The sequence below is a fragment of the Peromyscus leucopus genome, chromosome 5 (genome assembly GCF_004664715.2).
Source record: "Peromyscus leucopus breed LL Stock chromosome 5, UCI_PerLeu_2.1, whole genome shotgun sequence".
NCBI classification, from domain to species: Eukaryota; Metazoa; Chordata; class Mammalia; order Rodentia; family Cricetidae; genus Peromyscus; species Peromyscus leucopus.
Window position 1 is genome coordinate 69174437 of NC_051067.1, and position 22279 is coordinate 69196715.

General features: G+C 44.9%; 1 protein-coding gene across 1 annotated transcript; it reads left to right on the top strand.

Moving 5' to 3' along the window:
- Positions 1-12642: 12642 nt before the first annotated feature.
- LOC114693949 lies at positions 12643-16498 on the top strand (the record flags this gene model as incomplete). The annotated part of the gene is given in 4 exon segments (XM_028870534.2): positions 12643-13662; positions 13706-13847; positions 13850-15252; positions 15254-16498. Coding segments are annotated over 4 exon segments (3810 nt in total), but the record flags the coding sequence as incomplete, so codon positions are not given.
- Positions 16499-22279: the final 5781 nt, after the last annotated feature.

Consider the following 22279-nt stretch of genomic DNA (forward strand, 5'->3'; position numbering starts at 1 on the left):
ATACAACCTGATCTTATGGAGGCATTTTTTTTTAATTGAGATTCCCTCCTCAGATGACTTTGCTTGTGTCAAATTGACATAAAACTGTCCAGCACAGTGACTCTATATGTTGTGTTATGGGTTCTTTCTTGTAGATTTTATGTAAACATCCATCCCACTATGTGTTTCAGGAAATTCTGCTTTGTAGATTTTGAGGGGGCGGTGTTTGCACCAGTGTGTATGTGTATCCTCTAAGAATTGGCTTTGCTGATGGTGTTTGGCAACAGTCTGTCCCTGTGCTTCATAGTTCCATGCCAACAGTCCCAGTGACAAAACATGTTAAGAGAGAAAAGAGGGTGAGCCTTAGAAAAGATACATTTTAGCCCACACACCCCTCTCTACTCTACCAAGGTAATGATAATCTATATATACTTAGATGAACTTAATAGAGTACACACACACACACACACACACACACACACATCTTTGGCCTTAGGGATCATTAGATTTAGATGAAGTTGATAAATTCATGAGGGTGGGATCACATGATAGGGATAGTGGTATCTTAAAGGACATAACCAGAGACATAAACTGCTGTTCATTCTCTCTCTCTCTCTCTCTCTCTCTCTCTCTCTCTCTCTCTCTCTCTCTCTCTCTCTCTCTCCCTCCCTCCCTCCCTCCCTCCCTCCCTCTCTCTCCTTTCTTCTCAACCCCTCACTCTCCCCACCCCTCTTCCCACTCACCCCCCTCTATTTCTCCATCTCAAGAGTACAAAGCAGAAAAGGAGCTGTCACTGATCAGCAGTTAGGAAGAAATAGTTGCCACTGAAACCACTGCATCTGAGTTTTTCTTACAGCAGCCCTTACTAATGACAATACACACAGCTGTGACACCAAATCAACCACACACCAAAGAACTTGGAAACGTGGGACATATGCAGAGCAGAAGAGGCAGAGGATCCTGCCAAAGAAGAGTTCACAGCTGTATAATAAGCTCATTTATATGAACATGCATTTTTAAAAAACAAGATATTTTGTTTTAAATATGCGAAAGACATCTGACATTTAAAACCAAAAAATGGAGCTCACTGGATGATGCTGGGTTATGGCCAGGCCCTCTCCCTCGCTTTTGCCTTTCACCCTCTTGCTGATTGTAAATATAGCAGAAATATATATTCAAGGAGAATATTGTGCCCTAAGTGCTTAAAAATAAATTGTCCAAGTTTCCACAGTTTGTCACAAGCTTCAGTGAAAACCAAAGCTCATTAAATCTAGATACTTGTACTTTCTCCCTTGGTGGGAACTTTTTCTACCATAGGTCCATTACTCTTTGGTAGAAGCTGAACCATGGAAGCAAGAGCTGAGTCAATAATAAGATTGGACCTCAAATTCCAAGACTTCCAATGGAGAGCCTGAGGTACCTGCTGTGACCTTGGAGGATTACCCTAGTCTGGCAAGTGTTGTTAAAACTTCTTATCCTTGTAACAATTGCCAGCTTTAAAGTGCATGATGGGGATTTACTTCCCTAGCTTCACCTGGGTTCACTACTGTGTCTTAGTCACCCCCGGGACCTCAAATCACCAGGGCTCAAAGCCTCATCCCCAGAATCTCACATCACCAGGGCTCAAAGCCTCATCCCCAGAACCTCACATCACCAGGGTTCAAAGCCTCATCCCCAGAATCTCACATCACCAGGGCTCAAAGCCTCATCCCCAGAACCTCATATCACCAAGGCACAAAGACTCACAGTATATTCAACCCCCTTCAGATGCCTGGCAGAATGTCCACTATCTTTTTCCATCTCACCAAGAATGGCTGAGATTGCCCCAATGCTGTTGAGGCACCTTGCCATCCCGGAAGGGTCAGTGATGAAGGCCTTTCCAGATAACAAGCCTGTCTTTCATGCTCAACCAGGATTAGCACCCCCAAGGTTAGTTTTGACTTGTTGAATGCAGTTATGACCTGTCCATTCATCTTTCTTAGGGCCAAGTTTGGAAGTGTTTGAGCTTTTCTACTCTTCATTACATGGAAGCAATAATATAGTCACGATTGTAGCCAACATGTATCAAACTTACCAGCGATCAGTATGAAGCCCTTGTTACTTGTACTAATTCAATATCCTCCATGGTTCTGAGGTATATTCCTATTCTTATGTTACTGTTAATGACTTTGAATCAGCAAGAGTTGAACAGTTTCCCATGAATCACAGCTTGCAAATGCTATGGAGGCAGGACTCAACCCAGTCTGCCTCTAGAAGTTGTATAGACTAGGATGGCTTGGAGCCTCTCACAATGTGTATTCAGAAGTAACAATCACACATGGAACATTCTGTTGGTTATTCCTCAATAAGTTAAGTAGGTTGTGTTGAACTAATAACTAAATCATCTATCCCTCTGCCTGGGAGATGCTCTTGGGAGTAGTTCTACCTGGAGCTAAAAAAGTAGTCTATAGTAAGAGAACACTAGGAATCTCCATTGTTAAGTATAACAATGTCTTATAGCCTTTGTGAGATGTGTAACGAAATTTACATAGTATTAATATCAGAATATATTTCAAAGTATATTTCAAAATTTAAGCATATTCCTTTTTGCTCGACCTTACCAGAGAAAAGGCAACCCATTCCTTTCCTACAAACAGAAAACCTGACATTTAATTGTTGAAGAAAAGAATGTAGAAGTGGAAATTTATTTTCTCCCTTTTCCCATTGAAACCCACCCTGTCCTTTAAAAATAGTATTGGGAACCCTTTTTGTTTCTATCTGCAATACTTCCTGGCTTTCACATCTCAGAAATTTGAAATTTAAAGTGTTCTGAATTTTTATGGCTTACTGAATCTTAGGGAAGTGTTTATCTTTGCTGTTTGTTTGTTTTTCTGAATGCATTAAGATACAGGAAATGTTTTAGCTCTCATTTGCTGTGTTGTAACAGTAGCCAAGCATTCCAATTACTTCCTTAGGATCTATTGCTGTGCATTCAGAAGCCTTGTTCTTTTAGGAACATTTTTAAGCTCTCCTATTTTTCTTGTATGGCACCTCCTAAAACTTTCAGAGTTAACTTTATTGCTGCCTTTTTGAAATACAAGGACAATCATTTCCCATCTTGGTAAATACCACATAAAATCAAGTGTACTCAATTTTACTATCACTACCTAATTAATTATTGTTAGGAAAGTAATATGCTGAATAAAATTTTTCCAGAAATTAAGATCTACTGATTTAATTATTTAAAATTTAGAAAATACCTATGGCTAACAAACACTTCCTTACATTAAAGAAGATATACAACACACAGTGTAACCGCTTGTCTTCTCTTCTCAGAGAACTAGAGATTATTATGCATGACTGTAATAACACAACAGCCATGTTCTCCTAGCAGAACTCTTCCTTCTTGACTTGAACTACATTCCACTTGGTTTATGCAACAAACTATTGAACGAATACCTGTTCTATCTGATAAATGCTGAAAGTGCAAAAATGAGTACTGAAACCCATATCACAACAGTCACATCAAGCCATGGAACCTTCCCAGCATCCCAGACCCATCACTGGGCTTCTTCATCATTGTCCCTTCCTTCCTGTAGGGCTAACTGTTGTCTCATTTCCCAGACCACATGTCAGTTATGGAAATTTGTTATAAATTGAATTGTGAGTATTATCCTACATTTTGTTCTATGTTCAACAACATTCTTAGGAATAAATTCATTAAGTCAGCACATTTTACTTTTATAATGTACTGATTGGGGGAAGTATTAAGGCAACTCTACATAGTTAAAAGGGAGGTTTATTTTGTGGGGTAACTTACAAATAAAGGGATAGGTTACAGAGTCTGGGAAAGGTTTAGTGCAGTCCAGCAGTGTTCTCTGAAGAACTCTACTCAGTCAACCTCCAGCGTCCAGGATCCAGGAACCAAGAGAGCCGGCACATCCAGATCTCAAGTCTTAAGGGTTCCCTCTCGGCCCAGCCTCATAGGCGTAACAGTTACCAGAAGCCTCAATGGGGGTAGTACTTACAGGTCAAAGCTGGAACAGCCACCCACTACCGACTATATGATACGCAAAAGGTTGTTTGTCAATTCTCCTGTTCATGAGCATATCAGTCTTTATCTAATTTTTAATTTTTGAGAATGCTGTTTTAATCAACTTTGGACATGCCTTTAGGTAAACACAAATCTACATTTTTGTAAGTATGCATATGAGTATAGGAGGATAAATATTTGCTCAACTTTAAAGACAAAGAAAGCACAAGTTACCTTCAAATCTTATGTAGCATTTGCAACAATATCTCGTTGTCCACAATCCCTTCTCCATTTACACTCAGAGCTATAAGAAGGAGCAGACAAAGATAGACTTTGACTGTATGGAATAGCATTTTTAATAAAAATCGTCTGCAACCAAGAAAGAAAGGGAGAGAGGAGAGACCCTGTGTGACTGGCAGTGGTCTCTGTCATTGGCTTAGCTCTTTCTCACAGGAAACAACCTTTGGTCACCTAGGAACTCATAAAATCCCTGGGTAATTCTTTTGTCCTCTTCACATGTAACTCAACAGGGAGTCCTGCAGTTCTAATCATAAATTCACCTCAATGCATTATCTTATCTTCTGCTGAACCCTCACTACAACCATCATCAGGTCTTGGAAAGATATACTCTACCATGACCCCTGTTCTCTCTGTTCTTCCAGTTTTATGGCCTTGTAGCATTTACACTTTTTTATTTGGATTTGATTGTTTCCATTGATTGACTCTGCTCTTCAACCTTCTTAATTGTTACCCATATAAAGGTTCTGCAAACAAAAAGCAAAAAAAACAAAACAAAACAAACAAAAAAAAAAACACTCCAGGTGGTGGTGGCGGCACACACCTTTAATCTCAGCACTGGGGAGGCAGAGCCAGGCAGATCTCTGTAAGTTCTAAGGCCAGCCTGGTCTACAGAGCGAGATCCAGGACAGGCACCAAAGCTACACAGAGAAACCCTGTCTCCAAAAAAACAAAAAAATATGAAGGAAAAAAAAAAACCCAAATATGTTTTTCTACAATGGCCTGCATGACCATCTACACATTTACATGACTCCACCTTCTGTTTCCTCTGCTGCAGCCACAAAGTCTCAAGTGTTCCTTCTACTTCAAGATCATTGTGCCAAAGTACAGGTCTACCTTTGGGGGTTTGGGGTTGTGATCTGGAATAGGGCCTGTCTAACCCATGGTGGTGATCAATGCCATTAAAGGAACAAGGACAAAAAATTGTGAGACCCTTTGATGGCTTGTCTAGGTTGGCAACTTGACTACATCTGGAATTAACTAAAATTCAAACAGCTGGGTACACCTGTGACAGAGTTTGTCTTAACTAAATCACTTGAAGTGGAAGAACTGCTTTTAATCCAGATCTTTGGAGGTGGGACGATCCACTTTTAATCTGGCCATTCCTTCTGTTGGCAGCTCCCCCCTCTCTGTGCCTGCTTGCCCTTACTCGAAAGCAAGTCCATTAAGTCCACTCCTTCACTGGCATCAGAGCCTATTTCTTCCATATTCTGCCATATACCGAAAACCAGCTGAGATTACCAGCCTCATGAACCAAACAACTACTGGATTCTTGAACTTTACATTGCTAGGGAGCTATTGTTGTACGAGCTTGACCACAGTGTGTGAGCCATTCTAATAAATTTCCTTCACACACATACACATGCACACACTCCATCAGTTCTATTTCTCTAGAGAACCCTAATATAGACTTGAAGCACATTCTATGGCCCAAAGCACGTTCTATTTCCTATGTGACTTGAAATCAATTCTAAACATTCATAACGTTTATCAGACAGGATTGCCTTTGAATGTTAAAAAGGGTTATTTGGTGATTATATTAAATAATTTTTATTGTGCAATTATGAAGTCTGAAGTTAACTAATTAGTTAAACATCACTAAATCTTTTGCTGCAGCACCTATAATATAAAAGAAGCGGGATTATTACTATCTGGTAACAAATGAATCTGATGCACTGTATAACCTCAAGTTGATGACTCTGAAATAGGAATGATGAATTGAGCACAGCTTTGTGTATTTGAATCTAAACTCTGGTAGATAATAGAGAAGATTAATAAATCAGAGGGTAATTGTCACTGTACAGCCCCATGCCCCACCCCATGCAATTTGTTGTTTAACTGTTATATTGAGGGATAAAAACTGATGCTTGTTCATACAACAAAATACTTTTTCCATCCTAATTCATGTTTTGTCATTATCTACTCTCCAAAAAATCCAAATCAAACGTGACAAAGGAACCAGAAGAGAAAGGAATAAAAGAAGAAAGGAAGGACGGAGGAAGGAGAGAGAAAGATATGGAAGAAAGGAAGGAAACACACACACACACACACACACACACACACACACAAAACCATACACACACAAAGAAAGCAGATGATTGGCCAAGGAAACCAGCACACTCTGAAGCAAGCTCCCAAGGACGGCTGATGTCATAGTCCAAATATTGGGAAAACACTTTCTCAGCACTTGGCCAAACCTCGGGATGCTGCTAAGCTTATTTCAGGGACAGTGAGCAGCTTGATTAGTCTGCCTTTGTTAAAGGATGTCAACCTTAGGGAAAAGCACCATTAGAAAACCAAAGCAGAAAAACTTAATGCCTTCAAAGAACACTAGAGATAAGACATTTCTGAGTTTTTGGAAGAAGCATTTGGAGGTCTTAGTTTATCTTAAAGAGTAAGTGCCTGGTGACATTAGGAAATTCTCAATAAGCAGCTTATTTATAAGAACCAAGACTAATATCATATAATGCAGTACAAACTTTAGCAATATTATGGTCCTATTTAAGTCCACTTTCATCATTCCTATTTCTTTTATTCTCCACTTCTGGAAGATACTTGTCACCTTAGGGTTTTTGTTTGTTTGTTTTTTAGTATGAATCAATCCCAAGAGTCTATATCTACTTAATAAATAATTAGTACTTATAATGTACCACATAAAATTACATTTTTCAAAATCTTTTGTACTAAATTTGATTCTGCATGAGTGCATCAGAGGTACTTAATATATATTTGTTTACTATATTATTGAGAAAACACTGCAAGTATCAATATAGGAAGAATTCAAGTATTTCTCTCAACCTTTTATTTTAAATTTTTGGTTGTAGGCCTAGCCTTTACCAACCGAGCCATATCTCTAGCCAGATCAGCTCTATCACTTAATAAACAGAGTGCTAGAGATTAGAATTTTAGACTCTGTAATTGTTAGGGTTCCCCAATTGTTGATCCTCTGATTTTATTATTCATTTCCCGGATTTATCCTTTCTTTCTTTCTCATTTCCTTACTTATTTTATAATCTATTTTTGTTACTTATTTTATGATCCCCCACTTGTAGACTGTGATCAACCACATTTGCTGAAAGTCTGATGATATGGTAGTACCCACTGTGCAAAGTGAAACAGCAAACACAAACACATCCCTGCCACATCATCCCTCCCGGGAGTGTGATTACTTGAGAATGACTCCCTGAGTGTTTCTTTGATGTTTGTTTGTTGAGATGGGGCTCTCACTCTGCAGTCTAGGCCAGCTTCACACTTGAGATAGCCTGAGACTCCCAAGAACTGGGATTATAGGTGTCTGTCAGCATACCTGGTTTAAATATTCTTATCTTTTCCCCCAAGGTGTCTAGAGAAGACATATGCTTTGTAGGGATTTTACGTGTGCTTGTATGTGCATATTTGATGCTATAACTGCACAAAGACTAGAACAGCAGCAGAATAAGTAGACAGAGTAAAACGTGAACACCCACAGGTTTGAAAGTTGTTGCAGTCTTGATAAGATGTGCTTTAAAGGAACTCCAGATGGCCTCAGAGAAATTGAAGCAAGGAGCCAAAAGTAGGTAGTCACATAAGGCTTCTCTTTTTTCATGTGTCCATCTCCTATGGAAGCTTAATTTTCATAAATTATCCATCAGTGTCCTTAAGCAACCTTGAGGACACTGAATTCAGACTTCCACAATGAGAAGGTAAGCACTTTCAATGATCACGCAAAGGAACGAAAGTTCGGTTGTCCTGAACCCACCTCAAGTTCAGTTTCTCTACCGTTACTGCTCATTTGCATCATTGCTCCAATATCCTTTAAACTTTATTCCAAATTGTCCTTATCACTTTGTGAGGAATACAAGAAATGAAAATCAAAACGTGATTCTGCTGCCAAGAATATGATTGTTGTGAATTTAAAACATTTGGAGAGTTTTGAAAATAATTCAAGTTTTAAAAAATTGAAATCTTAATCAGACCACTTATAGAGTTAGACAGGTTTGTATTTGACTGTTAATGTTTTTTAAAGCATTTTTAAGCACAGGCACAGAACATGGGGATTTTGTCATTGGAACTAACAAAAGAAATCTTTCTTTTTTTAAACTTCTCTGGGGAAAGGGGAGAAATATATTTGGCTACTGTGTACACAGCTTTTATACATAGCCTCATAAATAGGGTAAGTATGAAAGTAAGCTCACCCAGTGGGAGTCTCTGGTCATTTGTAACAAAAATCCCTCTTCTTTTCTCTATTGTTTTACCTTCATTCTTGGGTGCCTTTTTCTCTGCTATGCATTTGGCCTGCTAGTGCCACCTAGAGGTATCTTCAGGCATTGCATGCCTCAGGATAGACCTAAAGATACTGAGTTGACCTCCACCATAAATTTTGAGTATTCAGAGGTCTAAAGAGTGTATGTTTTTCACAATGGTTATTTAAGTCTGCTGAGGTTTCTAGGGGCTTCGTTGATTTTAAAAATGGTTGACTTCACAAAATAGCATGGTGAAAAATGTGTATGTCTGTTTGTGTGGATTAAAATCTTGGCTCTCATTGATGAACCTTGAGCAAGTTGCTTATCCACTCAGGAAGTGTGTTTCCTCATTTATAAAGTGTATGTGAACACGTGGCTGCTAAGATTGTGGTGAGGATTAGGAACACTTCTGCCGTGTGCTAGATAAGGTTCACTATATAAAAGAGAGCATACACAAAGCATCTGGTCTGTACTAGATAAGGGATGAGTTTATTGTAAGTATTGCTCTGGTGCTAATTAAAATTATATTATGTCATATTGAACTAAACTGTTGTCTTTAAAACAAGAAAACAATTAAATGGAATCTAAAATGCTTTTTTCACAAACCTTAAAAATGAAAAGCAAACTTAAGTATCCTTCCATATACATCTGTGACCCTCGAGGAGATGTTGATATTTCCTTACATTTCATCAGTGCATCTTTAGGAAGTAATAACAGAAGTTCATCTCATGAAGACTATTGACATTAGCTGTGGAAGATGAACTTTCCTTAAACACAGGGCAGTAAACACGTTTCTAACAGAGAAATTCCAACATGCTGCTGAAAGCTGTGGATTCTTATTGTCCTTAATTAGGGCAAAGCCATGGGAAGAACAGAATTCAAGAGTGTTCATCTAAAACTTAAGCTTCAGGAAATGTTACGTGTCTATTTCTCTCCCTCTTCCATCACTGTAAAAACCTGAAAATACTCAAGGGCACACACAGGGCAGCCATTGAACCACACAAAAGTCAACAGCAATGGGAAGGATGTGAATCTTTCGATTTCTATCTGGTTTAGTTTGGCTTTTTAAAGTCTATTTTCCTTCATCCTCCCCTAATTGTTTCTTCCCTTCTCTGACCCAGACAGTGACTTCTCTTTCTTTAATATTTCAAAATGCTCATTTCTCTCCCTTTTTCTTCCCGAATCTATTCATTTGTACCAGTCTGTGAGACTAGCCTGAGCTCTGGCACCAGCAGTATGGGACAGATAAAATGTGAGGCTGAAAATCAACTTACAGTGGTGTCCTCTTTATCTTTGGGGGACACACTGAAAAAAGCCCAGTAGATGCCTAAAACTGCAGACAGCATTGTACCATATGTGTGGGCATATGCAAGCTTATGCATGCACATACAAGTGTGTTATGTTTTTACATATGCATACATACAAGAGTTTAATGTTGATTTGGGTACAGCAAGAAATTAACAATAAAACTTCATTGTCAATAGATAGAACATGACAATCTACTCTAGCAGAAGTTCTGATTTCTTCCTATATCTCTCAAATGTCTCATTACATTGTAGAGCATCTTTCAACTTCTGTTGACTGTGGGGAGCTGAGACCATAGAAAGCAAATCTCAAATGATGGGGAACTATTGTGAGGGCATGAAAACAACTAGTGCAGGGAAAGCAATGGTTATACTCAGGAAAGTTCACATTCTTCACTAGACCTTCTCTCACAGACATGATGGGTTCTGTTTCCAGTAATGGATGGTTAACAAGCAAAGATGCTGAAGGAATTGATTGCACATTTCCAGTAAAATCAAAAGAAAAGCATGAATGAGTTCAAAGAGACAGGAAAAAAAATCAGATTTTTGGGAAGATGAGTAAGTTGTTGGCATTCATGGCTAGAGAAGAAAGGCCTAGGTAGTTGGGAGAGGTGCTTTGGGTGAGTCTGAGTAGAAAACTTACTGACATTTGGTGAAAAGAAACGGTATAATGGCTTGAAGATAATTATCAGAGCTATCATGAACAAAGGTATAGTTCATCAATAATTCTTAACAGCACATACCAAGGTTTTAAACATCTGAAATAAAAATGTAGGATCCTTACCCAAGCCTATCTTAAATAGAAAATGGCACTATCCCAATTGCCTCAGATGCAGTATGATGTGCTATATGTAATGTATAATGTGTATCTGAAGTTGAGTGGGAATTAAAACCTACACTTTACATACAAACAAGGTCATGTTCAGAGGGTAGGTGTGACACACTCCCAGACACATTGCCAACAAAGTAGACATGATTGCAGCTTTTTTAGTTGAAATTAGTAATTTAAGAAATAACAAAAATCACTATGATTCATCAATTACTTAAAATATCAGTGATGGTGGATAATATCTCTGACTTCGTGAATGACATAATTTCTCTATGAAATTATAAAATCATCCTAAGTAGAACTGACCTATTCGGTGAGAGATTAATTGTGCTTTATTAAGTCCTATTTTGTTGGTTTGGCAATATCATCAGACACGATGAGAAAACAGTAAAGCTGCAGGTGATGTCATCAGCCCAATTCCTGCAACAAATGTCTCTCCAAACCTATTTGAAAGTAATCCAAATAACTTCTAAAATGTTGATGGTTGTCCCCAGCTACAGTGCCAAAGTCCTGGTGAAAGACCCCAGCATACTAGTTTAGCCTAACACCATTTCGAGTAAGGTCTGAAAAGCACAGGGTGTCTGCGGTCGGCCACCTGGCCCCAGAAAAAGGGTACTAAAGGTCAGAAAAACAACTTGGAGCCGAGACAGCAGGTGTGTCGAGCTCGGGGAAAAACCACAAGCTGTCCTGAGTTTGAACCTGGCCTCATTTGAATCGTCCAATCAGAACCCTGTAAACTGAGCTCCTCGTGCTTCTGCTGCCCGACCCTATAAAAACCCTCCACTCCAGCCCGTCGGCGCGCCAGTCTCTTGAGCCTCTTGAGGGACTGTGTTGCCCCGGGTACCTGTGTTCCTGAATAAAGCCTCTTGCTGTTTGCATCTGACTTGTGGTCTCAGTGTGATCTCTGGGCGAGGGTCTCTCCAGAGGGAAGACTGCCTTCGGGGGTCTTTCATTTGGGGGCTCGTCCGGGATCAGAGACCCCCTGCCTCGGGACCACCGACCCACTGTCAGGAGGTAAGCCGGCCGGCCTTGGTGTATGTCATCTCTGTCCTGTCTGAGTGTTGTTGGTTTGTCTGAATGTTGAATGTTGTCTGTTTGCGCGCCTGAATCGGTCTGGAGTCAGTGGGGCTGAAGGAGCTGACGAGCTCGGACTTCGCCACTGCGACCCTGGAAGATGTTCCACGGGTCTCTGAAGTCCCCTCTGGGGCACGGGAAGTCCCCTCTGGGGCACGGTCTGAAGTCCCCTCTTCTGGGGCACGGTCTGAAGTCCCCTCTTCTGGGGCACGGTCTGAAGTCCCCTCTTCTGGGGCACGGTTTGAAGTCCCCTCTGGGGCACGGTTGGAAGTCCCCTCTGGGGCATGGTTTTTCGGGGCCACCCCCGAATCAGAAGAATACGTGGTGCTGGTAGGGGACGGAGAATTCAAACACTCCGTGACCCCATCTGAGTTTTTGCTTTCGGTTTTACACTGGAGCCGCGCAGCGTGTGTTAGTCTCATTTGTATTTGTCTGTCGTTTTTTGTTTTCTGTTTAACCGTTTTCCTCCTAGAAACAGTCATAGGAAGCCGGATCAGCGGATCTCTCCCGCTCCCCATTCCTCCTGACCCCTCCACCAGCGTGTTGTTTCCTCTCCCCGCGTTCCGCCGCTCCGGCGGCGGCGGGCGCCGGTGCGCCCCTCGCCTCCTCCCGTCCCTGCGGCCGCGCTGCGGCCGCGGGGGTCCGGGGCGGCGCTGGGGGGCCTCCCCTCCTCGCTCCCCGCTCTCCCCGGCCATCCGCATCTCCCGCGCGGGCGGAGGGTCGGGGCTGCGCCGGTCTTTCCCCACCGGGTCCGCCCGCCGGGCCGCGGTTTTCCGTGCGCGGCGGCTGCACCCGGAGCGGCTGTGCTCACGGCGGCCCCTGCCGCGGCGCCGGCCGCGACCCCGGCGGCTGTGCCCGCGGTGGCCCTAGTCGCGACGCCGGCTGTGACCTCCCCGGCGGCCGCCACCCCCCCCCCCCCCCGTGATGACCCCGCTCGCTGGGGACTCGGAGGAAGAAAAAGAAACAGTCCAGTCCCCCATCGTGGGCCGCCTCAGGGGCCGCCGAGCCGGCCCCCCCACTGAGTCCAAAGCTTTCCCGCTTCGGGAAGGACCCAACCATCAGTTACAATATTGGCCCTTTTCTGCCTCAGACCTTTATAATTGGAAACAACATAATCCCCCTTTCTCCAGGGATCCTGTTGCCCTGACCGGCCTAATTGAGTCCATCCTAGTGACTCACAGGCCGACTTGGGATGACTGTCAGCAGCTCCTGCAGACCCTCTTAACAGTAGAGGAGAAGCAGAGAGTTTTCCTGGAGGCCCGGAAGCAGGTTCCGGGCGATGACAGGAGGCCAACCCAACTCCCAAATATCATCGATGCAGCTTTTCCCTTGACCCGCCCAGACTGGGACTTCAATACACCTGAAGGTAGGGAGCATCTACGTCTCTATCGCCAGTTGCTCTTAGCGGGTCTCCGAGTGGCCGCCAGAAGGCCTACCAATTTGGTTCAAGTAAGGAACGTGATACAGGGAAAGGAAGAAACACCCGCTGCATTTTTAGAGAGGCTGAAGGAGGCTTATAGGATGTATACTCCATATGATCCAGAAGACCCAGGGCAAGCACCAGGTGTCATCCTGTCATTTATCTACCAGTCTAGCTCAGATATCCGAACCAAATTGCAGCGGTTGGAAAGTTTGCAGGCGCTAGGTTTGCCAGATTTATTGAAGGAAGCAGAAAAAGTGTTCAATAAGAGAGAAACTCCTGAGGAGCGTGAGGAAAGGAGATGGCAGAAACAAGAGGAAAGGGACAAGAAACAGCATAGGGAAATGAAAAAGGTTTTGGCCGCCGTTGTGTCTAAGGGACAGCGGAGAGAGGAAGATAGGTCGGGAGAGCGAAGGAGGCCACCCCTTGATAAAGATCAATGTGCTTACTGTAAGGAGAAGGGACACTGGGCCCGAGACTGCCCCAAGAAGCCACAAGGACTCCACCGACCCAAGCCCAAAACCGTGGACCTCCTTAATCTAGAGGACTAGGGGCAACTGGAAAAAGAGGTATTACTGGACTGCTGAGAGAAAGGTCCAACTGGCATCAGGGCAAGTAACTCACTCCTTCCTGCATATACCTGAATGCCCCCATCCGCTGTTAGGACGGGACCTATTAACCAAATTGAAAGCACAAATCTACTTTGATGAGAAGGAGACCCCCTACAAATCCTTGCCCTCAGTTTAGAGGAAGAATATCGTTTGTTTGAGGCAGAACCCCTGGAGAAATCACCTGAGGAGCTACAGAATTGGCTGAGAGAGTTTCCTCAGGCCTGGGCAGAGACTGGGGGCTTAGGGCTGGCACGCGATCAGCCGCCGCTGATGATCTCACTAAAGGCCTCCGCGACTCCCGTTTCAATCAGACAATACCCAATGTCACGGGAAGCTCATGAGGGGATCAAGCCCCATATTCGGAGGCTCCTGGACCAAGGGGTGTTAAAGCCCTGCCAATCACCTTGGAACACCCCTCTCTTGCCTGTTAAGAAACCGGGGACAGGAGACTACAGGCCGGTCCAGGACTTGAGAGAGGTCAATAAGCGGGTGGAGGACATACACCCCACGGTGCCTAATCCCTGTAACCTTCTGAGCACCCTACCACCGACCCACATCTGGTACACTGTGCTAGACCTGAAGGATGCCTTCTTTTGTTTAAAACTGCACCCTCAAAGTCAACTGCTATTCGCTTTTGAATGGAGGGACCCAGAAAAAGGGCTCTCGGGACAATTAACCTGGACCCGGCTCCCTCAGGGCTTCAAGAATAGCCCAACCCTCTTTGATGAGGCCCTACATGCAGATCTGGCCGGATTCCGGGTCGAACACCCAACCCTGACTCTGCTCCAGTACGTGGATGATCTACTCCTGGCAGCCAGGAGTCGAACCGAGTGCATGGAGGGCACTCGAGCCTTACTGGCCAGACTTGGGCAGAAGGGCTATAGAGCCTCAGCCAAAAAGGCCCAAATATGCCGAGACAAGGTCACCTACCTAGGCTACACCCTGAGCGGGGGGCAAAGATGGTTAACAGAAGCAAGGAAGGAGACGATAATCTCCATCCCCCCTCCTCGGAACCCCCGCCAAGTTCGAGAGTTCCTGGGTACGGCTGGGTACTGCCGCCTTTGGATTCCTGGCTTTGCCGAACTGGCAGCCCCATTATACCCCCTCACTAAACCAGGGACCATGTTCCAATGGGGGGAGAAGCATCAAAAAGCGTTCCAACAGATCAAGAAGGCCTTACTCGAGGCCCCGGCTCTGGGTCTGCCAGCTCTAACCAAGCCCTTTGAGCTGTTTGTGGATGAGAACTCAGGTCTTGCCAAAGGGGTACTGGTGCAAAGACTGGGACCTTGGAGGAGACCTGTAGCGTACTTGTCCAAGAAATTGGACCCGGTGGCTACAGGATGGCCTCCATGCCTCCGCATGGTGGCAGCCATTGCCGTATTACTCAAGGATGCCGGAAAGCTGACTCTGGGACAGCCGTTGACTGTGCTGGCCACCCATGCAGTGGAGGCCTTGGTCCGACAACCACCGGACAGATGGCTTTCTAACACCAGAATGACTTACTATCTATCAGGCCTTACTACTGGACTCAGACAGGGTAAATTTTGGGCCGATAGTTTCCCTTAACCCTGCTACCTTGCTGCCACTGCCTAGCTCCTCCGAGGAGCATGACTGTCTCTAGATTCTAGCCGAAGCACATGGCACCCGCCCCGATCTGACAGATCAGCCGCTTAAGGATCCAGACGCTGTCTGGTACACCGACGGGAGCAGTTTCCTGGAGGAGGGGGAACGCAGAGCCGGGGCGGCTATAACCACCGAATCGGAAGTGGTATGTGCATCGTCACTCCCGCCCAGGACATCGGCCCAAGCTCTCCGGATGGCAGAAGGTAAGAAGCTCACAGTTTATACTGACAGCAGATATGCCTTCGCCACTGCGCATGTCCACGGGGAAATCTACAGACGGAGAGGCCTGCTGACGTCCGCGGGTAAGGAAATCAAAAACAAAAAAGAGATCCTAGACCTCCTAAAGGCCCTGTTCCTCCCGCTCCAACTCAGTATTGTCCACTGCCCAGGGCATCAAAAGGATGACTCTGCGGTAGCCAGAGGGAATCGGCTGGCAGATCTGACTGCCCGAACAGCGGCTTCCCAGCCAGCAGGAAACAGCCAGATGATGGCTATACAAGAACCACAGCCTGAGAGAGACCCCGTGCCCTATAGCCCAGAAGACCATGAGCTAGCAAAGAAAATGGGGGCGGACTGGGAACAAAGAAGACAGGCATATATACTAGGGGACCGGATGGTCATGCCAACCTCCCATACCCGATATATGCTGAGATTCCTCCATGCATTGACCCATTTGAGCAAAAACAAGATGAAGACCCTATTAGACAGAGAAAACACCGGGGCAGTGCTGCTGAACCAGGATCAGGTACTCCAGCAGGTAACTTCTACCTGCCCAGCCTGTGCTCAAGTCAATGCAGGAAAGGTTCATCTAAACAAGGGGGCCCGCCAAAGAGGCCATCGTCCTGGTGTTCATTGGGAAATAGACTTTACAGAAGTAAAACCCGGACTCTACGGGTACCGGTACCTCCTGGTCTTCGTGGACACCTTTTCTGGATGGATCGAGGCATTTCCAACCAAGAATGAGACGGCTAACGTGGTAACAAAGAAACTGTTGGAAGAAGTCTTCCCCAGGTATGGGATGCCTCAAATATTGGGGTCGGATAACGGGCCTGCCTTCGTCTCTCAGGTAAGTCAGAAGGTGGCCAAACTATTGGGGGTTGATTGGAAACTCCATTGTGCATACCGCCCCAGAGCTCAGGACAGGTAGAACGAGCTAATAGAACAATCAAGGAGACTTTAACCAAATTAACGCTTGCAACTGGCACTAGAGATTGGGTGCTCCTACTTCCCTTGGCTCTCTACCGAGTCCGAAATACTCCTGGCCCACACGGCCTAACTCCTTTTGAGATCTTGTATGGGGCCCCACCTCCTGTTGTAAACTTTCTCCATCCTGATATTTCATCTTTTGCCACCACCCCTACTTTAGTGGCACATCTTCAAGCCCTCCAACTGGTGCAGAGGGAGATCTGGAAGCCCCTGGCCAAGGCTTATCAGGAGCAGCTGGACAAGCCGGTGGTGCCTCACCCCTTCCAGATCGGGGACTCCGTTTGGGTCCGACGACACCAGACCAAGAGGCTCACTTGGCAGGTCATCTCACAACCTGGGGAGACGGTCTGGCAAACGACCGCCCTTCACACCCCCTTTACATGGTGGCCTAACTTGCACCCAGATCTCTGCCACCTAGCAGCAGGGTCAGAGGACTGGGACATCCCTACCACTGACCCCATGAACCCCAGAGCACCAGACGTCTGTCAGAATGGTAAGGGAACTTGCAAATGTAGTGACGGGAGATATGGATGTGGTCACCCTGAAACCAGGGCAGCCCTGTCACAACTATCCTTCTACGTCTGCCCCCGGGATGGTAGGGACAGAAAGATGATTAGACAATGTGGGGGTTATGAAAGTTACTTCTGTAAAGCATGGGGATGTGAAACAACTGGTAATACCTATTGGAAGCCTTCATCCACTTGGGACCTCATTAGGGTAAAGAGGACTACCCAAGGAGAAAGCCACTCATGGCGTCCCCTTACCCAAGGACATTGTTGGGGAACTGTCACGCCAGGAAGAGATAACACTTACTGGAAAGGGGGGGCCCCTGTGTAAATTTCACCTGCAACCCCCTGAATATATCTTTTACTCAGAAGGGAAGGGAGATAACACAAGACTGGATTAAAGGTAAAACATGGGGACTTAGACTTTACATGACGGGACGGGACCAGGGAGTCGTATTTACGATTAAGCTTAAAATCACGGAGCCCTCCGCCTCTATAGGTCCCAACCAGGTTCTCTCTGACCAAAAGCGCCCCTCTCTACCCGCTCCGGCACCCCCGAGGGCTACCCCCCGACCCAATTCGGCCATTCGCCCAAGCACGGCTCCGAATGCTACTGTAACCCCAGTCACCCTCCAGCCACCCAGGCCTGGTACGGGAGACCGGCTATTGAATCTTATAGAGGGCGCTTACTCAGCCCTCAATGTTACCAACCCAAATCGGACTCAGGAGTGCTGGTTATGCCTAGTCTCCACACCTCCCTATTATGAGGGGGTGGCCGTAGTCGGAAGCTTCACCAATTCTTCTTCACCCCATCAGGATGTGCCTCGACACCTCAGCATAAGCTCACAATCTCCGAGGTGTCAGGACAAGGACTATGTCTGGGGACAGTACCCTACACCCACCAACACCTGTGTAATCGCACCCAGGCACTTGTTCCAGGACCCCACTATCTCGTGGCTCCCAACGGGACTTACTGGGCCTGTAGCACTGGACTTACACCATGCATCTCCCCCTCAATACTAGCCAACACGGCCGATTATTGTGTGCTCATAGAACTGTACCCCAAGATAGTCTACCGTATACCTGAAGATATCTATGCCCGGTATGAAACAGGGGTCCCCCGCATAAAAAGAGAGCCAGTCTCGCTAACCCTGGCCCTGATACTAGGTGGATTAACTATGGAAGGAGTCGCCGCCGGAATAGGCACAGGTACCACTGCCCTCATGGAAACCAACCAGTTCAGACACCTCCAGGCTGCCATGCATACCAATATCCAGGCACTGGAGGAATCCGTGAGTGCCTTGGAAAAGTCACTCACCTCCCTGTCTGAGGTAGTTCTGCAGAACCGGAGGGATTAGACCTCCTCTTCCTGCAGGAGGGGGGGTTATGTGCTGCCCTTAGAGAAGAATGTTGCTTCTATGCGGATCATACTGGGGTGGTGAGAGATAGCATGGCTAAATTAAGAAAGAGATTAGAACAAAGACAAAAACTCTTTGAAAAACAGCAGGGATGGTTTGAGGGATGGTTCGGAAGGTCCCCCTGGCTCACCACCCTTATCTCCACCCTTATGGGACCCCTTCTGATTTTATTGCTCCTTCTGACGCTCGGGCCCTGTATCCTAAACAGACTTGTCCAATTTATCAGGGAACGTGTTTCTATTGTTCAGACCTTGGTATTGACCCAACAATACCAACGACTCAACCAGGTGGAAATGGAGCCACATCCCTATTCTTCCCCATGAATGGAGGATTCCATTCCCTGAGATAAGAAAATGGGGGAATGAAAGACCCCAGCATACTAGCTTAGCCTAACACCATTTCGAGTAAGGTCTGAAAAGCACGGGGTGTCTGCGTTCGGCCACCTGGCCCCAGAAAAAGGGTACTAAAGGTCAGAAAAACAACTTGGAGCCGAGACAGTAGGCGTGTCGAGCTCGGGGAAAAACCACGAGCTGTCCTGAGTTTGAACCTGGCCTCATTTGAATCGTCCAATCAGAACCCTGTAAACTGAGCTCCTCGTGCTTCTGCTGCCCGACCCTATAAAAACCCTCCACTCCAGCCCGTCGGCGCGCCAGTCTCTTGAGCCTCTTGAGGGACTGTGTTGCCCCGGGTACCTGTGTTCCTGAATAAAGCCTCTTGCTGTTTGCATCTGACTTGTGGTCTCGGTGTGATCTCTGGGCGAGGGTCTCTCCAGAGGGAAGACTGCCTTCGGGGGTCTTTCACTGGGACGGTTAATTGTGATTAAGAAATCAAAATTAGTTAGGGGTACCTTTAAATATACATGTAAGGGTGTTTCCACCGAGGTTCATTGAGAAGGGATGACCTTCCAGTCATGGGGGGGGGGGGGAGGCGATGTTCTAGACTAAGAAAGAAGAGCAACCACAAGTAATTCTTCCTGGTTAGCACCAAAGATCAAGCTGCTTTGCCCACAAGGCCTTCTCCAACATGATGGACTGCATCTGTCTGAATTGTGAAGTGAAATAGACATTTCCTCTCATCAACTGCTTTTTGTCAACTATTTTGTCTCCGTAAGCAAAGCAGCAAATACAGACCCCTGGTAACAAGAAATAGGGCCAGTTCTGCCAGTACCTGACCAGACTACTTGTGAGCCTTTGGAGCTGATTTGTGAGAAAGAAATTTAGAAGAATTTGGATTTGTGGGCTCATGAGGCCACAGAGTGCTATAAACAGAGCGTAATAGGCCATTCTGGTAGGAGTTGATACGACCAGAATGTCTAGAGTACTGTGAACAATGAAGGCCTCTCTCCTCACAGAGGAACAAAGATTCAGTTGGGAACGGGGCTGAAGGAGATTCGTATTATATTCTGTTAAAGATCCTAACTGTGTTTTGCCCATGCCCTGAACATTTGAATGAGGTTAAATTCAAAGTGATAAACTAATTTGTTTGTTTCATGACGGTAAAGCACCAAGGCTCTGATCTTGTGATGCTTAACGCTCTTACTCAGGTTAACCAAAAAGACCAGAATAATGAACAGAGACATTAAAAGTGGGCAATTGGTTGAGGAAGAAGGGCCTGTGAAACTGAATACACTTGCAGACATAAGAGTGCAATTTGATAAGAAAAGCTCATACCTGGTTTAAGTGGAGGAGAGGGCAGGCACAAAGGAAGTGGCTATAATATTTAAGGGGAAAAAAGGGGGCCATAAAGGAGAAAGATGCCTTGAGTGCAAGATCCCTATCCGTGGAGAGTCCCAGAGTACAAATCCATTCCATTTGGAAGGAGAGAAAACAAATGGGGTTTCCTGCTGGAGAATACTGCCTGGGGACATTTTCCCTGTACCCTGAAGCCACCAAGTTACAAGGGAGACATTGCAGCCGTGGCAGAAAAGAGCCAGGCTACATGTGAATCTGATAGCAGAACTGGGAGGCCACCAGTGTCCACATTAATAGTACTGTTTTTGCAGGCATAGGCACTCCAAGAATTAGGTCGCAAAGACTTGCATCAAGATTCCAGAAAGCCATTGTGTAACAGGGCTGGATTCCATGAAAGGAGAAACTGGAAGGCAGATGTGTAAAGCTGTTAAGGGTGAACCTAAATTGCAGTAAAGATACTAGACCATAAAAACCCCTAGATCCCAGGCATGGAGCTGCAGGATTTGGTGTTTGCCTTACAGGGCTTCAGTCTTGCTTTGATCTGAGGTTTGCTATGTCCCCCTTCTTCTGTTTTGGCATAGGAACGTATCTTCTGTGACATTGGACATTGGAAATATGCAACTTGTTTATTGTGTTCCAAGGATTCACAGTTAAGAGATTGTGTAAGTCTTAGAACAGATCTGTATTTTTAAAGAGCGTTGAAATTGTTAAGTCTATGGATAGTTTTGAAATTGTAATTAACACATTTTGCAATATGGGGATGCAATAATCCTATGGAGGCCAAGAGTAGATTTTTCAGGTCAAAGGGGTGTGTCAGGTCTCAAAATGATAAATTCTGTACCTGTGATTGTGACTTTTTAGTGTTACCCTGAATGCATTAAGATAGACCTAGGGGTGTAGAGAGATGGCTCAGCAGTTTTGAACACTGGCTGCTCTTTTAGAGGATCTGGGTTCAGTTCCCAGCAACCATGTGGCTGCTAACAATCTTCTGTCACTCTGTGGATCCAGAGCATGCAGCATCCTCTTCTGGCCTCAATAGGCACTGTACACAAGCAGTCCATGTAAATACATGCAGGCAAACACTCATACACATATAATAAAAATAAACAAATCTTAAAAATATAGAAATCTAGGCCACTGATTTTGCACACGTCTGGGTGGCCCTGTGTAGCATGAATCTTAAATTATCTTATTAATAAAAACAAACCTGAAGCCAGGTATTGCGGTGAATGCTGAAAGTTCAGAGAAGCAGAACAAGCCACAGCTATCTCACCTTGCCAAATCCTCAGCTGATCCTGTTTCCTCTGACTGGAAGCTTCTGAATCCTCATGCAGAGTGAATCTCAGCTGAACTGCTGCTAAAAGCCTAAAAGCTTAACTAGCTCTAGTTCCTGGTCCTCATGCCTTATATACCTTTCTGCTTTCTACCATCACTTCCTGAGATTAAAGGCTCACTTCCTGGGACTAAAGGCGTGAGTCACTATGCCTGGCTGTTTCCAGTGTGGCTTTAAACTCACAGAGATCTGGATGGATCTCTGCCTCCCAAGTGATAGGATTAAAGGCCACCATTTTCTGGCCTCTATATCTAGTGGCTGTTCTGTTCTCTGACCCCAGATAAGTTTATTAGGGTGCACAAAATTTGGGGGAACATACTATCATCACAGCTCTGTATGGGTTTTAATTGACTGAGGAAGATCTACTCTGAATATGGCACCACCATCCTATGGGCTGGGGTCTCAAATCAAACAAAAAAGAAAAAGTGAAGCCAGGGAATGATCACAGTCCCTTTTCTCTGCCACATCCTGAGGGCAGTTCTACTTACGAACCATTCCTGCCTCGATTCCTTTCCAATCCTCATGTGAGCTAAATAGACCCTCTTCTATTACATTTGCTTTTCTAGCAGATTAGGTCACAGTGAGCAGAGGAAAAAAAAAAAAACACCAATATAATGAATGTCCTTGAAAGATTTGCTTTCTCCAAGTGTTTGTTTAGGTTTGGTTTTTTTTTTTTTTTTTTTTTTTTGTTTTGTTTTGTTTTGTTTTGTTTTGTTTTTTTTGATTTTTTTCAAGACAGGATTTGTTTAGTGT